The sequence below is a fragment of the Dipodomys spectabilis genome, unplaced genomic scaffold (genome assembly GCF_019054845.1).
Source record: "Dipodomys spectabilis isolate Male_0828 unplaced genomic scaffold, ASM1905484v1 ptg000061l, whole genome shotgun sequence".
NCBI lineage: Eukaryota > Metazoa > Chordata > Mammalia > Rodentia > Heteromyidae > Dipodomys > Dipodomys spectabilis.
In genome coordinates this window covers 1,635,416-1,655,926 of record NW_024870738.1, presented here as the reverse complement: position 1 = coordinate 1,655,926, position 20,511 = coordinate 1,635,416, and the positions used below count along the sequence as shown (strand labels likewise).

General features: G+C 43.7%; 1 protein-coding gene across 3 annotated transcripts; it reads right to left on the bottom strand.

The window, feature by feature from the left end:
* Positions 1 to 242: 242 nt before the first annotated feature.
* Msl3 (MSL complex subunit 3) lies at positions 243 to 14,995 on the bottom strand. 3 transcript variants are annotated; one of them, XM_042680529.1, is made up of 13 exons: positions 14,858 to 14,995; positions 13,355 to 13,437; positions 12,885 to 12,980; positions 12,159 to 12,259; positions 11,233 to 11,318; positions 10,558 to 10,680; positions 9,855 to 10,015; positions 9,243 to 9,401; positions 7,699 to 7,961; positions 6,501 to 6,610; positions 3,660 to 3,759; positions 3,209 to 3,293; positions 243 to 1,048 (listed from the first exon to the last, which is right to left on the bottom strand). In XM_042680529.1, exons 1-13 carry the CDS (start codon positions 14,957 to 14,959, stop codon positions 949 to 951), a joined length of 1,569 nt encoding a protein of 522 aa, XP_042536463.1. In that variant the 5' UTR covers positions 14,960 to 14,995; the 3' UTR covers positions 243 to 948. The 3 variants fall into 3 exon arrangements, with proteins under 3 accessions (XP_042536463.1, XP_042536464.1, XP_042536465.1); XM_042680530.1 differs by having other exon boundaries at positions 11,236 to 11,318; XM_042680531.1 differs by lacking the exons at positions 12,159 to 12,259; positions 12,885 to 12,980; positions 13,355 to 13,437; positions 14,858 to 14,995 and having other exon boundaries at positions 10,558 to 10,678; positions 11,236 to 11,308.
* Positions 14,996 to 20,511: the final 5,516 nt, after the last annotated feature.

The window sequence follows — 20,511 nt, the reverse complement described above, 5'->3', positions numbered from 1 at the left end:
CAACTAAAAATTTTGCAGGATAAACCCGTGTGAGCCACTGGACACAGTGCAGCAAGGAGACGGCACAGAGACACAGTAACTTCTGATAACCACCATCTACTCATGCTGCCAAGTGCAGCAAAGGCAAACCCAGGAAAGGACTAAATCAAACAACCTGAAACAAACACTGTGAAGAAAGAGGTTACCCCACTGTTGCCTGCAATAAAGAGAAAAGAGCAAGGGCAGAGCACAAACTCCCTCGGTTCTTTCAAACAAGACAGGCACTGTTTTATTTAGATGGCCAAAAATAACATTTTATAGAAAAGGAACTGTAACATTACCCAACAAAGTATAACTGTCAAATGTCAAACCAGACAGGCAATGCTTTATTTAGATCACCAAAAACAAGGTCTCACAGGGAGGTAACTGTTGCAAGCCAAAGGTATAGCGACACATTTCTTTTGCTGTTGATATGAATTCCCTCTATGGTACTTTGAGATCACTTCAGGGTTTCCAAGAACAAACTTAAGTAGGGTGGACAGGTGCCGAACCTCCTCACAGAACTGAAAACAGTGTGGAAAAACATTTTGTTTAATGGTAACAATGTAACTGTGTGGCTCAGCTAACAGCCCATACATCTGGCAAGATGGGCTAAACCTGTGTTCTGCCGTCACCGCCAGGAACGCAGCTGTCCTTTCTCGCCCCCACACAAAGGCTTCTGCAGCAGCAAGTGTTACCTCGGAGGGCATTCAGGCACCCAGGAAGTACATCGCAACAGAAAGATCTACAGTATGTAGCAAACTCAAATAACCACGCCTGTCTCTGCTCAAATCCCCGCCCCCCCACCCTAGGTGGGTCAGTGTTTGCAGTCTCTGGAAAGAAGGCTCACCTCACCATCCCATTAGTTCCTCACCCAGAGCCCAGACCACAAGTCAACAGAGGAGCTGTGCTTAGAGAACTAGGAAAACTTTAATAAATTGCTCTGGGGTTCTTGGTGCTGTAGTGTGCCTCACAGGCAGCCACGTAAGCCGACTCTGGGAAGAAGTCATCGTGGTATTCTGCTAAAAACCTGGAATAAGAAAAAAAAAATTAAAAAAAAAACGGCCCCCATGAGCAACATAGTAAGTACTGAATCCATTAAGTGAAAATTACCTTGCATAATTATTTCAACTCTGTTTTGGTATTAGGAGGGGAAAAATTGATTACAGTCTTGATTTCTATATAATGATTACTTTCATCACACTCATCTGGCTTCTAGGTTAATTACTATTTATCTAAAGCGCTTTACCATCATCAGGTATCATGGAACTAAAAATAGAACCTAAACTTTCTTAGGTTATATAAGTGCTCTGCTTACAGAAACACTTTTTTGAGGGGAAAAACACCTCAGTTGAGTATTTTCCCATTTCTCAAACTATACAAATAAAACACTACAAACCCAAGAAATTCACATGACTTACATGAACTCAATTATACAAAAGTGAGTAACTAGGCCTAGCGTTCTGTGTCCTGATTTGTCATGTCAAAAGCTGCTCGATTTCTGGATCATAGTATCACAACATGGCAGAAGATATGACGTGTTGGAGATGACTGTTCAAAATGTGCCCATTCACTTAAGAGGGCAATATCCACATGGCATTTTAACCGACACTGGTTTTGCTACAAAGGGTTAAAATAACCTAAAATGTGTAATATTAACTTGCAAGATATATAATTGGTTTCTTGCTGGTTTTCTCAGCTACCTCCCAACTGTCCAAATCCCTCAACGTCTGCAATGTTTTCTTCAATAAAAAGTCAAAAATTCATTTGGCAGTTCGGTCTTTTTTCTTCTAGGACATTTATAAGGGCATAACTGAGTCCATTGATGTAAACTGATGTCAATGGATATATTTTAAAAATTACTATCTTTATTTGTAAATCATACTAAATTCCTAGAATCCTAATGTCTACTTTGACTTGGGAATATTTAAAATCACCGGGCTTACATGCACTACCGTGCATTGATCTCCTCATATGTTCTTGACACTGTTTGATTTCCTCGTACAAAGGTCTATGTCAAATAGAATTGTGGGTTTGTCTGAAGTAGACACCGACAAGGAAGAGGAAAATTTCCAAACTGGTTTCCAACTAAGTGTTGGAAAGCTTAATTCTGCTTAGGGACAACTTTATTCTACATCCTTACTAGAAAGTATTTTTTTTTTGTAAGTCGTGGGGCTTGAACTCTGGGCCTAGGCGCTGTCCCTCAGCTCTTCAGCTGGAAGGCTAGTGCTCTACCACTTGAGCCACAGCACCACTTCTAGTTTTCTGGTGATTCATTGGAGATGAGTCTCATGGACTTTCCTGCCCAGGCTGGCTTTGAACTGGGATCCTCAGATCTCAGCCTCTTGAATAGCTAGGACTATAGGTGTGAGCCACCAGGTGCCCAGCCTAGGAAGTATCCTTTAAACCCATGCACTGATGTCTCTGGGTGGGGTTCCCTGTACTTTGGTAAATCCTGCTACAGTCAGGGCGGGGGCTTGAAGAGAAGAAAAAAGGTAGGCTTTAAAGAGAAGGGCGAAACATGTTCAGGTGGCTAGGCTGAACTGGGTGAGGCAGGGTGAAGACAAATCTTGAAGGCCAAGGTAAAAATGTGGTCCACAGACAGCTAGATGGGCTGGAGCTGGGCCACAGTTGTCAGAGGCTAAGGAGGGCAGATCAAGTCAAATGATTCCATTAGGTAAGAAAATGGCTGGTACTGTCAAGTGAAGGAATCAATGCGTTCCTTTGAATTCACAAATGTCAGCACAGACAGTGATCTTAACTCTAAAGCAAATGCCAAAGTCCAACGTGCAAATGCTAATATTTAAGTTAGTATACGTACAAACAACAAAGAAAAGTCCAATGCTTAAGCTACTTACTCATGAATGAAACATAAACTTATTGTGAATCTCAAGCACTTCTATTTGAGAAAATTTATTTTCTACTCAGCTTTATCGAACTGATTCCTTCTAGTGACACAAAAAATTAGTTCTGTACAATGAGTACCCTTTACTCAAAAACTGGAGAGATCAGAGAAAAAAGAAATAGCCCCCAAAGCTCCCATCTTACCATTATAGTTACAACCCACCATAGTTAGATTAGACCTCTAAGCAAGATACCACACTGCTGCCTTCCACATGCTGTAACGTGGAAGTCTAGAAAAATCTTGTATATGGTAGCAGGGGCAGGTCTGAACAAGTGAAAAAAATACCTCAGAAAGAGATCAAAGTGCTTCAGTAAAGCCTTGAGATTCTTCTCGGAAAAGGACATCTTCCCAAGGATTTCTGGAAGTTTTACTGGATTCAAAATACAGACAAACACAGTTACAATCAACAGAATTGACAATGCACCCTGCATATCCTGAGGTCAGCTGCGCCTCTTTCACCCTTTTTGGAACAAAAATCAATATCCCCATTAGCAAACAAAATCAAAAACAAAAAAAGTACTTAAGTCAAATATCCTAAGCCTAACTTTCATGAAATTTAAGATTTTGTCAATGCCTTTCCTATTAAGAGGTCACCTTTGGATAGGTTTTTTTTTTTTTTAAGCCCCAAATGGAAAGTAAGTATCCACATGAGTTAGGTACTTGTGGCCCAAACCACAACACCTACATAAGCTAACAAAGCAAAAAGAAAAATGGAAATAAAAGCTGGGATTCTTACCAAACAATCGTAGCAAATGTTGTGCCCCATAAATGTAAGAGGGCGGAGGTGGCTGGTCACCTGGTGGATAATTTTCGGGCACAAGCTTCCAGGAAAGGACCTGGAAAAAGTATGAATTGAATGCTTTCAATATTCCAGAGACCATTTTTAGCTGCCTAAATCTTAAGGCGGTAAGATGTACAGAGAGGAAAAACATAATATTGTTACATCAAAATAAATACAGTTTTATCAAAATAAGCATAAGGGTCAAGATGATTTAAAATCAGAAAAAGGAATTAATTGATTTCTTAATTCTATTACTTACAACTAATTGTAACTGGAATTACTTAGCTCTTTTTCTTGTACTGCAAATCCTACTTCACTGGAGAGGAAAGAAGCACTAGAAAGCTACATAGGGGTATTTTCCATAAGATTGTCATTGTTTCAAGACTCCTAAAGCCTTACCATTAGATTCACCATAGAAACTAATTTGAAGCAACTTATAATGGACTTCCCACCTGGCAAGTGGTTTTGAGTCTATAGATATGTATTGTGATGCTCATGGAAGCTTTTACTCTGAATTTCACAACTATGAAATTATGGGGCTTTTGTGACCGTTAGAACTGCATATCAAAAAGATAACTTCTCCAAGAACTACTTCAGCAAATCAGAGAACCACAGCCTACTCCACTAAGTTACTTGGATTTTGAGACATGTAAATGTGAATACGGAAGTAGTCACGTTCAAAGAAACCCCCTATGAAACAAAACAGAAAAGCGCTTCTCCAAATACCAGAAACACTGACTTAGTCCATTTGACAAAATGAAACTGTGGATGTGCAAAAGTACCATGGTGGTGCGTCAGGATTCCCAGATGAAGGCCTCTGCCTCTCACAAAGCTCTTTTGCCAACCTACCCTGAGCTGCATAGCATAAATGTTGAGGGCAGGGGGAATTCTGACATCTCTGTACCATCTCAGCACCTAAACAAGTGCTTGTCCCTGAAGCTGAGGAACTTCTGTGACAGTGGTACTAAGCAGGAATAGATTGAAATTTGAACTGGGCAGAGGCCTGAGCAGCATGCAGTGGTGTATGCAAAAGCAGGTCATTCGGCTAGACAGCAAGCAGTTCCACCTCATTCGATCCCGCATTTCAGCAATGCATAATCTTGTCTCACACATCTCATGGAGGAGAATAATAATATTTTTCTGGAGAAGGTTTACTCAATGAGGTATCCGCTTATGGATCTTAACTAGCAACATGCTCATCCATTCTTTCCTGATTAAGGGAGATAGTGACTGATCAAGAGAAAGAGTCCCAAGGGTTTGGATAAGGTACCCTGGTTAAAACACACGGAAAAGGAGGTGCATGTGGGGGTTAGGAATTCACTTAGGGTTTCCTGAGTCCTGGTGAGAGCCTGCTGAACTCCAGGCTGTTTAACTAGAAAGCAGCCTTTTCTTTCATTTACCACTAGATGGCAGACACTTACCACTAGATGTCAGGCTCATACGCCTGAAATTGTCCTGGACTGAATTAAATGCTAATTCAAAGAAAAATAACTCCCCTTAAGCAAGAAAACCTACAGTGCCTTTCTGTCTGAAAAATGGAAGTGTTTGGAAACACAACTAGGAATTTATTGATTTACTCTCAACAATTAGCATAATGCAAATCAGACTTTCTAGCTTCTATATCAGGCGTGAGCCAAGCAGATAGTCCCTGGGCCAAATCCAACCCAACACTCATGTGGCTTACCAAAAAAAAAAAAAAAAAAAGAATATATTAAAAACAAGACATGAAATTCAGCTCCAGCCTCCATGAATGAATCTGATAGGGGAGTGACAGCTATGCTTGATTATTTGTAGATCATTCATATTTTCACAACATCAAAGAACTGAAACGTCTCAAAAACATGACATGGTATACAACCCTGAAAATATTTATATTTCAACCCTTACCAGAAATAGTTTGCTAGCCCATACTCCCATCATTAAATGCTCTTTGCCTACTAAAGCCTTCTTCCCTTGTTCAATTCCTACTCATCTTAAAGGAACAAGAAAATCTCACCCTAGGGGGACTTTCACAGTGTAGCTCAATGGACTAGTTTTTTCTGAACCCTAGAAATACTCATCAACTATATAACCAAAGCAGTGGCTTTCAAAACAGGTTTAAAGTTTTTCTTAACAGCTCCTCGTGTTTGGTGGCAAAGCTGTTCATAGAAATCTAAGGTAATGAGTTCAAGAGTCTGGCACAATGGCTGGCTGGCTGGCTGGCAGGCAAATGGCATACCTCAATGGGATTGCTATTAGGATCACCAGGAATGGAGGAGAATCAGATGTCTGAAGCAGAGGTCAGTTGACATCTGGCCCAACCACTGCTTGATACTGTATTACCCAAAAGCTGAATATGACAAAAAGTTTATTTTGTAACATAGCAATAGCATGTTATTCAAACTTCAGTGTCCATATGCAAAGTTCACCGGAACACAGACCAACCAATCACTTATTGTCTGTGGTGACTTCAGGAGTGGACTAGTCTCAACAGATGCCATATGGCCCACAAAACCGAAAATATTTATTCTGTGACTCTTAAAAAACTAGTGTATTGACGCCTGTTTTACAAAATGAAAATATCCACTGCCCTTCTTAAGGTTAAAAAGATTACTTGCTAAGTGTAGAATTAGAAGCCTAATAATTTTTTACTTTGAAATCAGAAACACACTATTAAGCATACTCTTATGAATAATCTTGCTCATATTTATAGTTAATATTCATAGTAATAGCAACATGATGCTTCACAAACCTAGGATTTAAGCAATTATAAATGGTGAAGGAGTCAATGGAGATGAACATCACTTAACGATTTACCTCGTTTATTTCATTAGTTCTTCTCCCTTCAAAGCCAGCAAACACAGCAGTCCCTTCCTTACTTGGAGTAAGCGGAATGGGGGATGATGATCTGCTATGCACAGGAGTCTCTTCAAATAAAAACAGGTGAAATTATTTGCCTGTAAGTTACATAGGAACCATCATGAAGACCATTAAAAACAGCAGACGTTAAAATTGATTCTTGGAAACTGCCAATCTGTAAAAATATGACTTTTCTCTTAGAAAAAGATAATACTTGGAGGGCTGGGCAGGTGGCTTGATGGTAGAGTGCTTGCCTAGCATGCATGAAGCCCTGGGTTGGATTCCTCAGCACCACATACACAGAAAAAGTCAGAAGTGGTGCTGAGACTCAAGTGGTAGAGTGCTAGCCTTGAGCAAAAGCAGCTCAGGGACAGTGTCCTGAGTTTAAGCCCCAGGACTGGCAAAAAAAGATAATACTTGGAGCATTAGTTGCTAAAAAAAAATCATAAAGTATTATGTGCGTGGGGATAAACTGCCTATTTTCCTATACATACTACAATGTAGATGAATGTTGAAAAGCGTTATACTAAACTGAAAGGAGCAAATTAGAAAGGGGTCCCAAAGCATAAAATTGCATTTCCAAGCAAAGTGCAGATTAAGCCAGGTGTTGATGGCTCAGGCCTACAACCCTAGCTCCTCAGGAGGCTGAGATCCGAGGATTACAGTTCAAAGCTAGCCCAGGCAGAAAAGTCTGTGAAACTCTCATCTACGATTAGCCACTTAAAACACATAAGGGGAGCTCTAGCTCAAAGTGGAAGAGCACTAGCCTTGAGTAAAGAAGCTCAGGGACAGTGCTCAGGCCCTGAGATCAAGCCCCATGACCGCCAAAGGGGGTAAAAAAAGAAAGAAAGAAAAAAGGAAAAGAGTCCAACCATTCCATCTGCTCACAAGCAATGGTAGAGGGCAAGGGGGAGGGGGGAAGCAATGTCAGACCACAGAGCCCCTTGCTGCCTGTACCACAGCCTCATTATGGCCACTGCTGCCAGCTTCCTTCCCTTTCTACGCTCAGTTTCCTCTCTGAAAACTGGGTGGTCTATTGTGTCCAGGAGTCATAGCCACAGTGTGCATGCTCAGGGAGGCTTAGCATGCATAGGCCCTGTCCAGGCTGACCAGCAAAAAAAGTAGCAGTGGCTTCCAAGCCTGGGATTGAACCTACTCTTTTCCAGGTGCAGGAACAACTTGGGCATGCTGGTGGATGTGTCCTGCTGCCGACGCTTGGGTTGAGGAGATGCGCTGCTCTCAGACAGCCGGTCGCAATTGGTGCTGTGGCGTGTAGACCGCCTCAGAGATTGCAATGCTTCTGGCTCAGCTTTGCGTCGCTTGGGAGTAGCTGGTTCACCACTAGCTGGCTGGCTCTCTGTGGACTGGGGTGTGGATGGATTCAACAGAGGTGGGCTGGGAGAGAGCTCTTCCTGGCTCCTAGGCAAAAGAAGAGCATCGCAGGTGACTTATGTAGACCTGGTGGTCTCCAGAAGCCAGAATAAAAACCCAGGCTCCAGTCCATGCCGGCTGAACACCTGCCCCATCAAGCATGCCAAATGTGTTCCTTATTTAAAGAGGCATTTGAATTCTGCATCATTTGGCAAGGCATGTTGGCACTAAAGAGCAGAGAACCTCTTCTACATTTCCTTAGCTGGAGTGGCAGCAATTTTTCCCTAACAGGGGATGTTGCCTACAAACAGTTTTGGTCATGACAACTTTAGAGCATGAGGGACTAGACCGCTGTTTCTGTCCAATGGTTGGAGGCCATGGATGATATTCAACATCCAACATTGCACAGGATAGAGACTCATGACAGAGAATTATCCAGAGCAAAATATCAACAAGGGCTGGGACAGAGAAACCCCGGTCTGGGGGATGAGAATAGACATCATCAGAATGGATGTGCACAAGCATGCCCCAGTCACCATAGATACCAGGAATCTCAATGTGTGGGGCAGGCCAAGGGAAGATATACTTCCCTCCATTGGCTACCCGCCCCCCCCCCCCGGCCACCGCCCTGCCTCTTCCTGCAGTGAGTCTTGAAGGGCTCTCAGTGGGGATTAAATAACAGAAGGAAAGGAAAGGAGAGGAAAGCCACCAAAGAGAGATGGTGGAGAAGCAGAGAGAGAACCAGAAGCCATAAATGGAGGGGGGAAGTGTGCAGAAAATGGCCAGTCCAAAGCAAAGCATGTGACAAGAGGGAAGTTACTAGTGCCAATGGAGGAAGTGCTTTGTGGGGTAGTGGTAGAGAAAACAAAGGGATAACACAAGAGAGAAGATGAGAATCAACCATTACTGAGGACCTCAGGCTGCAGGGGCCCTTGTGTGCCATTCCATTCAATACTACCCACCAGTGATGTTCATGCCACTGTACACATACAAATGCAAGAGACTCAGAAGACACATCCCCAAGTCACTTACCTACTCTGTCCACCCTTCCTGACCTGCTCTCTCTTCACCCCACCCCACTCTCTTCCAAAAGCTAGGGACATTTTCCTACCTAAGCTCTCTACCCTGAAATGTTCACTTGGAAAAAGCAGATCTATAAGAAATCGAATGATGAATCAGTTTCCCCAAGGAGGAAAAAAGATGCCACCAGGATGGGTACTTGTCAACCTTTCCCCCCTTTTTTTTCCTGTAGCATCAGACTATTCAAAACAAGAGTTAACTATGTCACTGCCCATATGGGAGAGTGAAGGTGCAAGCTATGCAACTTACCTAGTAGTGTTTGTGGTACTTTCCTTAATTGGAAGAAAAAATTTAGATGAAGTCACCTTTTTATACTGAGCTTGTTCATATGGGTAGAGTAAAACCAATGGGAGTGTATAATCAAAAGTTATTCTTAATCCATCCACCATCTCCTTACAAAGGTCAACACTGCAAGAATCAAAAAGAGAGATTACAGATGAATTTCACAATGGAAAGGCATATTGTTTTGATAGGACAGTCTTTTAAATCTTCTATACTATAAAGAATGAATCTACAGATGCTAACAAGAAAGAATAAGGAACTGATTGATAATACAGAGAAAGTATATTAATACAGTTAAGTAGAAACGAATAGGTTCAACGCCAAAAAAGGAGTCTCAGCAAGCTATGCTGTGAGCAGTGGACAGATGGACTGGGCCCAATGGTCTGCAAGTCTCTATCTCTCTGACTCTGGTCCCATTCAGGACATGTGGGCAAGGCAGGATAGGAGGAAAACTATTTAGTCTAGAACTATCGTGTCTACTCTGATGCTTCTTGCAGAAAAATTTCTAAGTTATTTCCCTAACTGGTATCATGGAAAATATACAAAGAATCACGTGACACTGAATACAGCAGTACTCACTTCTTTTCTGCTGGGATATAATGCACATTCATATGAGCATGAACCATAGCGTGATGGTGACGAGGTCTCTCATTGGCTGAAAAGGCTGCATTGATAGCAAAATGCTTCACATAGGATTCCAAGATGGTTATGATGTTGGTCTGGCATGGAAGTTTTACTAACTGTTAACAAAAATACAGATATCTTGATGTGCACATCCATTGTAGAAGATCACATGCTCCAACAAAGCATCACTTTAACTTAAAATTAATCAAACCAATTGTTAGAAGAGAATCCTTAAATAAATATGCTCTGAAGTCCTTTGATCATTTTTTCTCTTCCTGATCCTATTCTCATGCTGCCTAACTAAATGTCAGTAGTGATCCTCAATCTTAGTGCTCCATTAGAACACTATGGGGAGCTTCTCTAAGTAAAGAGGTCCCCACTACAGATCAATTAAATGATTAGCTCATAAATGAGGCCCAGGCAGCAAAATTCTGGAAAGTTCCCTAGAGGACTTCAATTGGAAGCCTGCGTGCATGAGTCCCAAGTTAATCAGCTGCACAGTAACATTGTCAGGGAACTTTAAAACTTCACTCAATACAAAATTGAAGGTACAAATTTCATCCCTTCAAACTTCTATATTGTTTTGAGACCAAGACTACAAAGTAGAGCTAAATGAAAGCACTCTATCAAATCTGTTTTCCACGCTCTCCTTGCTTACCCGTTTCCTCCGGTTGATATAGTAACAATCATCCTCAAGCTGCTTCTTCAGCACTTCAGGGATATCTATAGTTATTGATCTTTCATCCATTTCCTTTTTTGTTTGCAGTTCCAATTCTCCTTTCTGCAATATCACAATTTTACACTTAATTAGTTTAAGTCAGTCTATATCCAAAGGAAAGCTAACATATGAGACTCTGCTGTGAAACAAATCCAGATAATCCTCAATGTTCACATTAGGGCACATGTTCTGTGTTGAAGAACATAGATGTATGGATATTATGTTGCATGTCTAAGTATGTTAAAGGCCACAAGTACATTTATTTTAGCGTATTAACCATGTTTCAAATGCTTATTGTTTATTCCTCATTTGCATCTACCTCTGAGGTTTCTGATAACTTTGGAGGCAAGCAGAAGAAGCCATACCTGATTATCTTCCACAAAATTCATTATTACAAAATACAATTTATCTTTTCTTGGGAAAAAAAGAGATAAATATAATTTGTGGAGCATCAACAAGAGGTTCATACCACAACTAATGTCAAGGGAAACTTTAGAATAATGGTTCAAAAAGTGCATCTTTAGAAAAGAATTTGTAATTGGAGAATTCTACTATGAAATTTTACCACTAAAATATATACCAAAGGAAGAGTGTTTGTGATGGAACTTTTTATACCACGTTAGTCTTTCCTTCAATGTCACTCTCTTCACTTATTTCTTCATTCTTCCCTTCACCACTGTCATCAGAGGAACTGTTTATTGCTAAGAGAAACAGAAATATAAGGCAACCTCATAATATTCACTTTGCCAACTCTTACATTTACTAAGCTGCTTCTTGTACCCTACTAAGAAAATGTACTACATATATTTTACATTTTAAACACATATACTATGGCTTTCCAAATAGAATTGTTTTTTACAAAGCAAACTCTAATTACAATGGATAGAAAAACCATATGAGCTAATGATCTGACAGTGTTTCATCAGTTAGGACCCTATGGCTCAGACGGAAAAAACAAATGGACCACAAGAAGGGCTGTATGAGAATATTAGTGGCTGAGACAGTGGCAGTCATAAGTATGACTGATAAAATCTTATTTTACTGATGATTCCCTGACTTGTCATACTGACTACTAGTTTAACTGTCAAAACCAAAAGGGATACATATTATACACTTGCTCCTTGACTCAGGATGGCGTCGTGTCCTTCAAATCCGTCAGAAGTTGAAAATATTGTAAATGAAAATTCACCCAAAACACCTAATCTACCAAATATCACAGCTGATTACCTTAAACATGCTCAGAACACTTACTTTAGCCTATGATTGAGTAAATTTATCTAGCACAAAGTCTGTTTTACAATAGTGTCAAGGATCTCATGTAACTGAATGAATCCTGTACTGAAGGTGAAAAATATGGTTACATGGGTATGCTTTAGTGCCATCATGAAGTTACAAAAAAAAAATCCTAGCTTGGAAAATACCTTTACACAAGGAGTTTGTGATATATACCTGTCTATAATTTCAATGAACCTCCCTTTAAGTCTGTAAGCATGGATCAGCTAGGAAAAATTCATTTGGCTATAGAAAATGAAGTCACTTACAGTTTTCATCATTTTCATCTTTTTCTTCAACAGGGAGACTTTTTAAGACAGAATCCACGCCGGGCAACCGGCAGCGCTTCTTCTTTCTTCCTGTGCTTCTTCTGAAAAAGATAAATCCAACCAAAATAAAGATTAACAACGATTTATTAGCCTGGGTCCTTGGCTGAAAACATGATAAAAAAATAAACAACAAAACTTGAGCCAAGCACTCGTGGCTCACAGTTATAACACTAGCTACTCAGGAGACAGAAATCTGAAGACTGAGGTTTGAAACCAGCCTGGACAGAAATGCCTGTGAGACTTAGCTCCAGTTAATCATCAAAAAGCCAGAAATGGGTCAACTGCTAGAGCACCAGCCTTAAGCAAAAAAGGTAAGGGAGAACTTAAGGCCCTGAATTCAAGCCCCATTACCAGCACAAATAAAAAAAAAAACACTTAAATTTCTCAAAACTTGAACTATTTCAAAACTGAAAATCTCAATCTATCTCAAAATTGAAATAGCTCAAAAAGTTAAACTGAATGGCAAGCTCCATTTCAGAATATTATACAAGGACCAGTCTGAAAACATCTGTAGATATTTAGAATACAATAGGAAGTCTTCACTTACACACTTTTTGAAAGCACTTAATTAACAAAATGTTATTTTGCTGCTTTTATACCATAAAACCCAAAAGTAAAAAGGAAGTACATCAAATAATATTTATGCCATGACTGTGGTATTCTTACAGACGAGCTACTGCTTTTCTTGCCAATTTACGCTGTAATCGACGATTCTCATCAGTATCACAAAGGACGTGATCTTCAGCTGCCCATCTATCCCAGCTAGTTGAACCAAAGAAGAGGATGCAAAGTTCAGTATTTTAGTCTGGTATGAAACAAATAACTAAAAACATCTAGACATACTCTCAGAATTGCTGACATTTTAGAAAACTATATAAAACCTTTAGAATCCGAGGAAACAAAATATACGAATAGATGACTCAGTCAGAGCAGAAACCCTGGGTTGCAGAATCACTAAAAGATACATACACAATACAATGAACTTATGAACTTAAAAAGTAACCATTCCACGCAAGCCTCAAGAACAAAAGGAGGAAATAAAACTTCACTGCAAGTGTTTCCACAACTTAAAAGAAGTTTGCAATGCTCTTTATGCTGCAAAAAAAAATTCAATCTAGTTTCACAAGTACACTCACCTTCTGTTCCAACCATTAAAATGGATCAAATATTCTGGAATCTTTCTGCCTTTTTCGTCTTTGCCAACAATAACATCGACGATCTAAAACCAGGAAATATTGCAGACCAGTAGAAGAACACACAATTAAAAAGAAGTTAGATCAGGAAAACGAGATCATAGCCCCGTTTTTTAAGAAAAAAAAAATGCTTGCTCTCTTGTAGACCAAGTGCTGCAGGTTAACATTTTCCTCCCAATACCTTTTTTTTCCCCCTTGAGTAGATGCCTCAAAATAGGAAACATCCGTCCACCCACTCCGTGATTGGTCTCTGCGTTTGAGACAGGGTGAAGCTTCCGAGGCCATTGGCCATCAGATTTGTCTCACTAAGGAGAGTTGAGACCAGACCAAAGAGCTGCAGCCCTAAGACCTCTGGGAGTTGTAGTTTCTCAGGCTCTGCCGTGTCCAGTGCCAGATGGGCTGTCCAGAGACTTGACGCCTCTTCCAGTCATATCCCCGGAAGGAACATCTGGGACAAAGTGCCCCCCCCCACCTCCCCAGGACTCAGAAGTCCAACGGAGTGGAGCAGAAGCAGAGATCGCAAAAATACTTGGAAAACAGAAACCGGGCTACAGGAGTGGAGCCAAGCCCAGAGACCTTGGGGTGTCCCCACCAGACCTAGCCGCCCAAGCACAGCTAAACTCACTTGGAGCCAATCCCGGTCCCGAGGCTGACAAAATCTTTGCCCGGGTGGTTGTATGGGCCAACCAGAACCAATCTCGTCCCCTGCCCCCACCTCTCGCCCTCCCATCTCCCCGGGACACTGAGTCACACTTTTGGTGGGGTCCAGCGCGTCGGTGCCCATTCCGAAATGCCCCCCACACTCGAGGAACTGAAAGAGGTGACTCAACCCCTACAGATCGGCCTGAGAAGTAACTCTTCCCAAACATGACCCGCACAAATCCTTCAGGAATTACAAGGATCGATACCGCCAGGCCTTAAGGGCGCCAGCGCTGGACCAACTTTGCCTGTAGCCTGTGGATCGCCGCCTGTGGGCGGGATCTACCCCTAACGAGCGTCCCGGTCAAGGACTTGACAAGTTAGCAGTCCACGCAGTGGACCTAAGGATTAAGATCTGGTTCAGACCGAGGGAGTCGACGCGACGCTGGGCTTCACAGGACGAGAAAATGATCGCAACCGCCGAGAAGAAAGTCCACCCAACACCAGCAAAGCGCGTTGGCGCCGCTGGCTTAAAACTGCCTTTGGCTTAAGCCGCCGCCCCCGTCTAACGACCACGCGTGCGCTACAAAGCGGCGCTGGAAGCGGAAGCGGAAGCATCCCGGCCCCGCCCCGCCCGCCACGCGCTCCATCCAGCGAGCGCCACCTGCTGTCCGCGCGCTGCTCCGCACGCCGACGTGTCCAGCCGCTCCCCCGGCTGCACACCGCGCTCCGCCCCCGCCCCTGCCTCCCGTCCCGGGTGGGGGGGACCCCTGCCCGCGCCACCTCCCTGTCCCTCCGTGGTGGCACCTTGGCATCGTACAGCACTCGCGCCTTGGTGGGGTCAGGCTCGAAGCACAGCACTTTCTCCCCTGAGTGGAATTTAAATTTCATGCCCTCACTCGCGCTCATTTGCTCATCGTGGCGGAGGGCGAGGCTCCGGGGCGGGCGGAGCGCGAGCGGCGGGGGAGGGCGGGTGGGGAGGCGGCGCTCGCCGGCCAGGGGGGGCCGGGAATGGCGGAGGAGGTGGCCGCCCCGCCCTCGGCCCCTCCTCCGGCCACCCCGCGCCACGGCCAGGACCTCGGAGGCGCTGGGTGCGCGCGTCCCTGTCCAAGCGCGTCCTCGCTTGTCCTCTCCGGGGTTCCGGGAGGGGGGCGGGTGAGGGGCACGACCCCCTGGCCGAGATCTTCGGGCAGAACGGTCCCTGGTGTCCCCCTGGGAAAGGTCCCCCGGGGCCGCCAGGCTGCGCCCACGTGCGCGCTGGGCCGTGCGTTCTTCAGCCGGGCCGCGGGGGTCGCGTGGAGAGAGAGCCGCTCTGGGGTGGGCAGCGGGCAGCGGGGGGGCCAGGCGACGTCTGGCCCCCGGAGCTACCTGGCCGCGCACGCGCACGCCAGCCCCTCGGGCAGAAGTGCGCGCCGTGGAGTGTGGCCACGCGAGAAGGACGCCGCGCTGAAGCTGGCTGCAGGCAGGCAGTGGCCTTGGGCGAGGGGAGGAGGACATGGCTGGCGGTGTATAGAACGCCCAGTCATCCTTCCGAGGGAGGACGAGCAGGTGGCAGGCCCGGAGCCCCCAAGGGACGGGGTGAGCGGTGGGGCAGCGAGGCAGATGGGTCCTTAAAGGGTCGTTAACATCTTAGGTGTCAGCTTCCAGCACCACCGGAATTGCTCCCTCTTGCTCTCGCTTCAGTCAATCAAAACACTCCCTGAAGACTGGAAACACCAGCGAGGCCGCTGTTTACACGGTACCTGCACAGAGAGGGTGCTTCGTAAAAAATAATAACACTCGTGGAAAGCGTGATGGAGCAGGAACGAGTGAAGGGGAGACCTCCAGAGACAGCGGGGGAAGGGGGATGGTGGCCCCGGACGCTTTATTTTGAGGAGTAGCAAGCCATTGGACAGCGTATTTACTGGATTGACACTAGGCTAGAGCGAAACAGCTAAAGCTCATCTGCACTCCTGGGTCTTCTCACACTCCTCAGCTCCTCTGCTTGTGACCCCAGCAATTTACACTTGCCTCCCCCCGCCCCCTGCATCGGGTTGCAGGCACACATTCTTCCTGTTCCAAGCTTGGGCACTGCCAAGAGAAAAATGCCCTCAGCCAGAGAGAGGAGACTCGGATTCTCCTCCAAGGTTTCCCTCCCGCCTCCACTTACCCTTTGCTTGCACTGACTGCTCTGCTGTAGAATGGGTTGTCCATTTGCCAGATGCCCTCATTAAGGTGGTAAGCTTCTTGAAGCTGGAGGTGGGGGGGATGTCTTAGCCAGTCCATCATTGTATACTCCTGGCACACAATAAATATTTAATGAATGAATGAACAGATTGCAGATTTATGAAATCGAATCCATAAAACTCAGTGGCCAATTGGATAGGAAGGAGGGGAAGGGAGGAGGAATCTTGGGAGACCTCCAGGTTTTCTGGCACAAGGAGCTCTGAGTGATAGCTCCACTGGCCAGATAAGGGCCAGGGAGAGGAGGGACACTTTAGGGGAATCTGCCTGAGTCTATGATAATAGAACACAGAAGCCAGAGCTGGAACTATGGTTCCTCTCCAGGTTGTGGTTTACCACGGATGTAGGGAAGAGGTAGCAGGATTCCCCACAAATATAAGGGGCAGCTCTGAACCACAGGTAATTGTGTGTCATGTGTAAACCATAACCAAAGTGTTAACCTTTTGATTTCCCTTACTCATGAATGGAAAAGTACGTTGCAGGTTCTAACATTTCAGAGGCAAGTCTTCAGATGGTTTGTTTTTCTCCATCGTCATCCTTAAGTCATTGATCATTTCTTTTCCTGACCATATCGCCTCCCCGCCCCCCCCCCCCAAAAAAAGAAATACAGAAATCAAAAAACTCCAATGTCTGCCAATGGCAATACCCCTTGTAGTTTTCTGGGCTAAGGTGCTAGCGATGACTCCATATTTACCGATGTAAAGGTTAATTAACATGGTGAGCTCTGACCCAGCCCCACACTTACGAGTCCCTAGCTTATGATGTGTGACCTTGGACTCAAGATAAGCCCTGGCATAGGAGTGCTGGCTAGTGTTTCCTATTAATACTAAGTGTTTCTCATCCACTTCTCTTGATCCTTATTGGGCACCCCTTAGTGCTTGGTGCTAGACATAAAAAGTAGAGCACATACATTCCCCCCTGGCCTCCAAGATGGCCCATTTCAGGATATGGAATAGCAGCATTGCCAGCAAATGGGAGCCTTAGACAGATGATGATAAAGCTGGTGTGGAATAGACAAAACAAGTCCTTTTTCCTTAGGAGGGACAATGTCCAAAAAAGCTTCAGAGGAAATTGCTCTAGAACTGAAACCTACTTGTTTTCTCCTTTTTCCAGATTTTCCAAGGGATCAGGGGATTTAGAGAGCCATGAAATCTCATATAGCAAATTCGTTTTACTTCTTAGAGGTATCTGTGTGAGTGACAACTTAGGGCGATCCCCCTTAGCTATATCAGGGTACATCCAAATAGCGATCCCATCCAGTTCTTGACTCTTCCCTGTGTCTACTGTCATAGATGTGTGTGTGTGTGTGTGTGTGTGTGTGTGTGTGTGTGTGTGTGTGGTGACAGGTTCTTGTGGCTTGGCTCAGACTGGCCTGGATTCCCTGGGCTTTAACGATCCTCCTGTCTCGTCTCCGTCTCCCTAGTAACTGGGCCCACAAGTGGGTGCCACTCTGCCCAGCAGCAGAGCCGCTGTTTTGTTCAGGTGTTTGCCCTCGCTCAGTCTGGACGTCCACTTCCCACCAGCGTGTGTGCATCGGCGAGAAGCTTGAATAGGCTAGTTCAGTAGGACTCCCATCGGCATACATTTGGAACAGCTGGGGAACTTTGAAAACTCACAGGTGCCAGCCATAGCAATTTTGTTTCCAAAGCTCCTAGGTGATGTCAGCAGACAAGCTGGGCTGAGAAACTCCGTTCTGAACGAATCCTGGCTATCCTTTTCCTCAGGCAGCGATTGGTTTCGGCGTGGCCTCGTGATCAGTCCTAGCCAATGAGAAGTTTTCATAGCGAGAGACCGGGTAAAGGAGGCTATTTCTGGAAAAGAGTCTTTCTTCTTCCCTCCCCCCCACCCCCACCCCCCAAAAAACCCAAACTAGATGCAGGTTAAACTCTCATCCCCTTTAAGCACCACTGCCGTGTAGAAATGTGGGTAAATGCTTCAGCTGTCTTTACATCACATGAAGCTCCTCATCTTTATGGATACTCTGAGAGTCAGAGAGCCCAAAGCTGAAGCTTGCTTACCTTAGTAAACAAAGCGTTGTGGAGCCCCAGACTCACCAAATTAACCAACACTGCCTAACACCAGGCTTCAAGTAACATAATAAACCCCTGTTAGGCAACATTTGGGTTACACCTCTTCTGCAGCTGAAGGGTTAAGTTATTGGCATCGAATGTGAGCTAAGCAGCAGCTTTTGTTATATTGGTGAAATAGTTCAGTGACGAGAATGCATTTTTCCATGGAAGTACAGACAACACTGATGGTGCGTTTGAAATAGAATTTCACATGTACTAAGAAGTAAGGCTTTGTGAATGAAGAATAAATCTAATCAATATGATATATTTTCAATCAGAAACTCTTATTTCAGAAACAAACAGCAAGTGAATCTAGGACTTGCAACATTGTTTTTGGTATGAAGCAGATAGACATTCTAAGAAGGTGTTTTGTAGTTACTGAATATTCTGATAAAATTTGTAGTGATCCTCCTGCAAACAGTTGCCTTGATTCTTGAACCTGTTATATAGTACTTTTAAACATCAAGTAGGAGAGGTTCTATGTACCTCTTTGTCTCTCACTCCTGATTTTACACATGATATTCGGATGTACGTCCAAGGGAAAGCAGAGCTGTACGTTGTAGTTCTGTTTTGAATGTTCAACAGCAGTGTCCTTCAACCCAGACCATCAGAAGCACACTTGTTGAGCTTGAACACAAGTTGAGTTTAGCCAGGCAAAAGGCACACCTTGAGAGCTGAAGGCATCTAGATGAGCAAAGGTTTGAAAAGGCTCATTAGAGGATTTGGGCTCGTATCATGTGATTTGGGGAGGGGTTAAGAAAACTGGAATTTGCTCTGGATTAGAAACTGTCAGGAGAGGGGAGAACTTGACTCCCTGTTGCCTAGATGAAAGGGAAGAATGAAGCTCAAATCGTAAGTAAATAATTAAAAAAGATGAAGTTGTCACTCATAATTGCCTGGAGAAGTGAGTGCTTCAGCTGGCTTTTGTGGTTTGAGCAGAAGTTGTGTTTTGTCTTGTGTTCAGGCATGATTATGGAGAGTGGTCTTGTTTTTGCTTGATCCATCATAGTCACTAGTGGTTTTGTCTGGAATTCTGTGACATTGCTTAGGGTCAATAGGAGAACAGGCAGGCCTGGCTGTGTCTGACCAATTTCTGGATGTCAGGAGCTGCTTGTTTTATTCCCCCTCAGAGGTACAGTTTCTTGAGTGTTTACTGCCTGATATATTGTGCTACATACCAAAAAGAATCATCTTTACGGCCTTATGAGGTAGTGCTACATTCATCCTCATTTAATGGCTCTAGAAACAGGATAGCCCCATCTGCTCCCCAATTTGTCCAAGATTTGGGTGTGAACTCAGGCTGACAGTGATGTTTTTAACCACTTCTTTCCACCAAACCTCCAGCTGTGCTTGGGCAGTAAGATTCAAGACAACATCTGTTGCTTTATAAATAGCAAGAGTAGTAATATGTGAGATAGCTATTTTGGACTAGAAGCCAATCAAGTCAAACAAATGACGGCTGCATGCCTATGGTATGAAAACATTTAATTTTGCTGTAGGAAGATATAGATTGCCATGGGAAAATGGATAACGGTATGATAACGAAAGTGCCTTACAAAACAAAACTTGGAATACCTGAGGAACTTCAAGACTGTATTCTTGGCCTCCTGAATGGAAATATTGGGAGGGAGGTTTCAGTGGGTAGGTACTCAAGATTTAGAACTTTTATGTTATAGACACAACCTACTGTTGTTTATGAGAGGTTGATCAATGCAAGTGCTTTCAAACTTTCCTGGTAGAGCCAATACTCGGGTGGATTTAATTGAGTTCTGATGAATTTAGGCCTGTTGGATGTAGTTATTTACCTTTCTCTTGCAGTACTACACTTAATGAGAGTCAGCTGTTGCTTTTCAAGATGCTGAGGATGGTTATTTATATCCATTGCCATATTAATGGTAAGAGTTTTGTGTCTGGTGACAAGTTTGAGAAATAACTTTTGGTCCTCAGTCTTCTTATTCAATATTCAATGTTCAAATTTGATACTTTGAGTTACAAAACCAAATAATAATAGCAACTATTTAGTGCCTGTGCGATGAGACCTTTCATCTGTCATTTTTAGTTAGCCCTCTAAACAAACCTTCGAGGCAGATCCCATTACCTTCACCTACACACAAGCAAGCAAGCTCCCTCTAATTCCCATGTCCTGCTTTCTCAGTTTACCTGCTAACA

Bases quoted from the DNA above. Each gene is read 5' to 3' on its own strand.
- Msl3 (XM_042680529.1), bottom strand. From the start codon at position 14,959: ATGAGCGCGAGTGAGGGCATGAAATTTAAATTCCACTCAGGGGAGAAA. The intron at 10,016-10,557 runs GTAAGCAAGGAG...TTTTGTTAACAG, and splicing joins ATATCAACCGGAGGAAACGG to TTAGTAAAACTTCCATGCCA. The intron at 9,402-9,854 runs GTGAGTACTGCT...TGATTCTTGCAG, and splicing joins TATATCCCAGCAGAAAAGAA to TGTTGACCTTTGTAAGGAGA.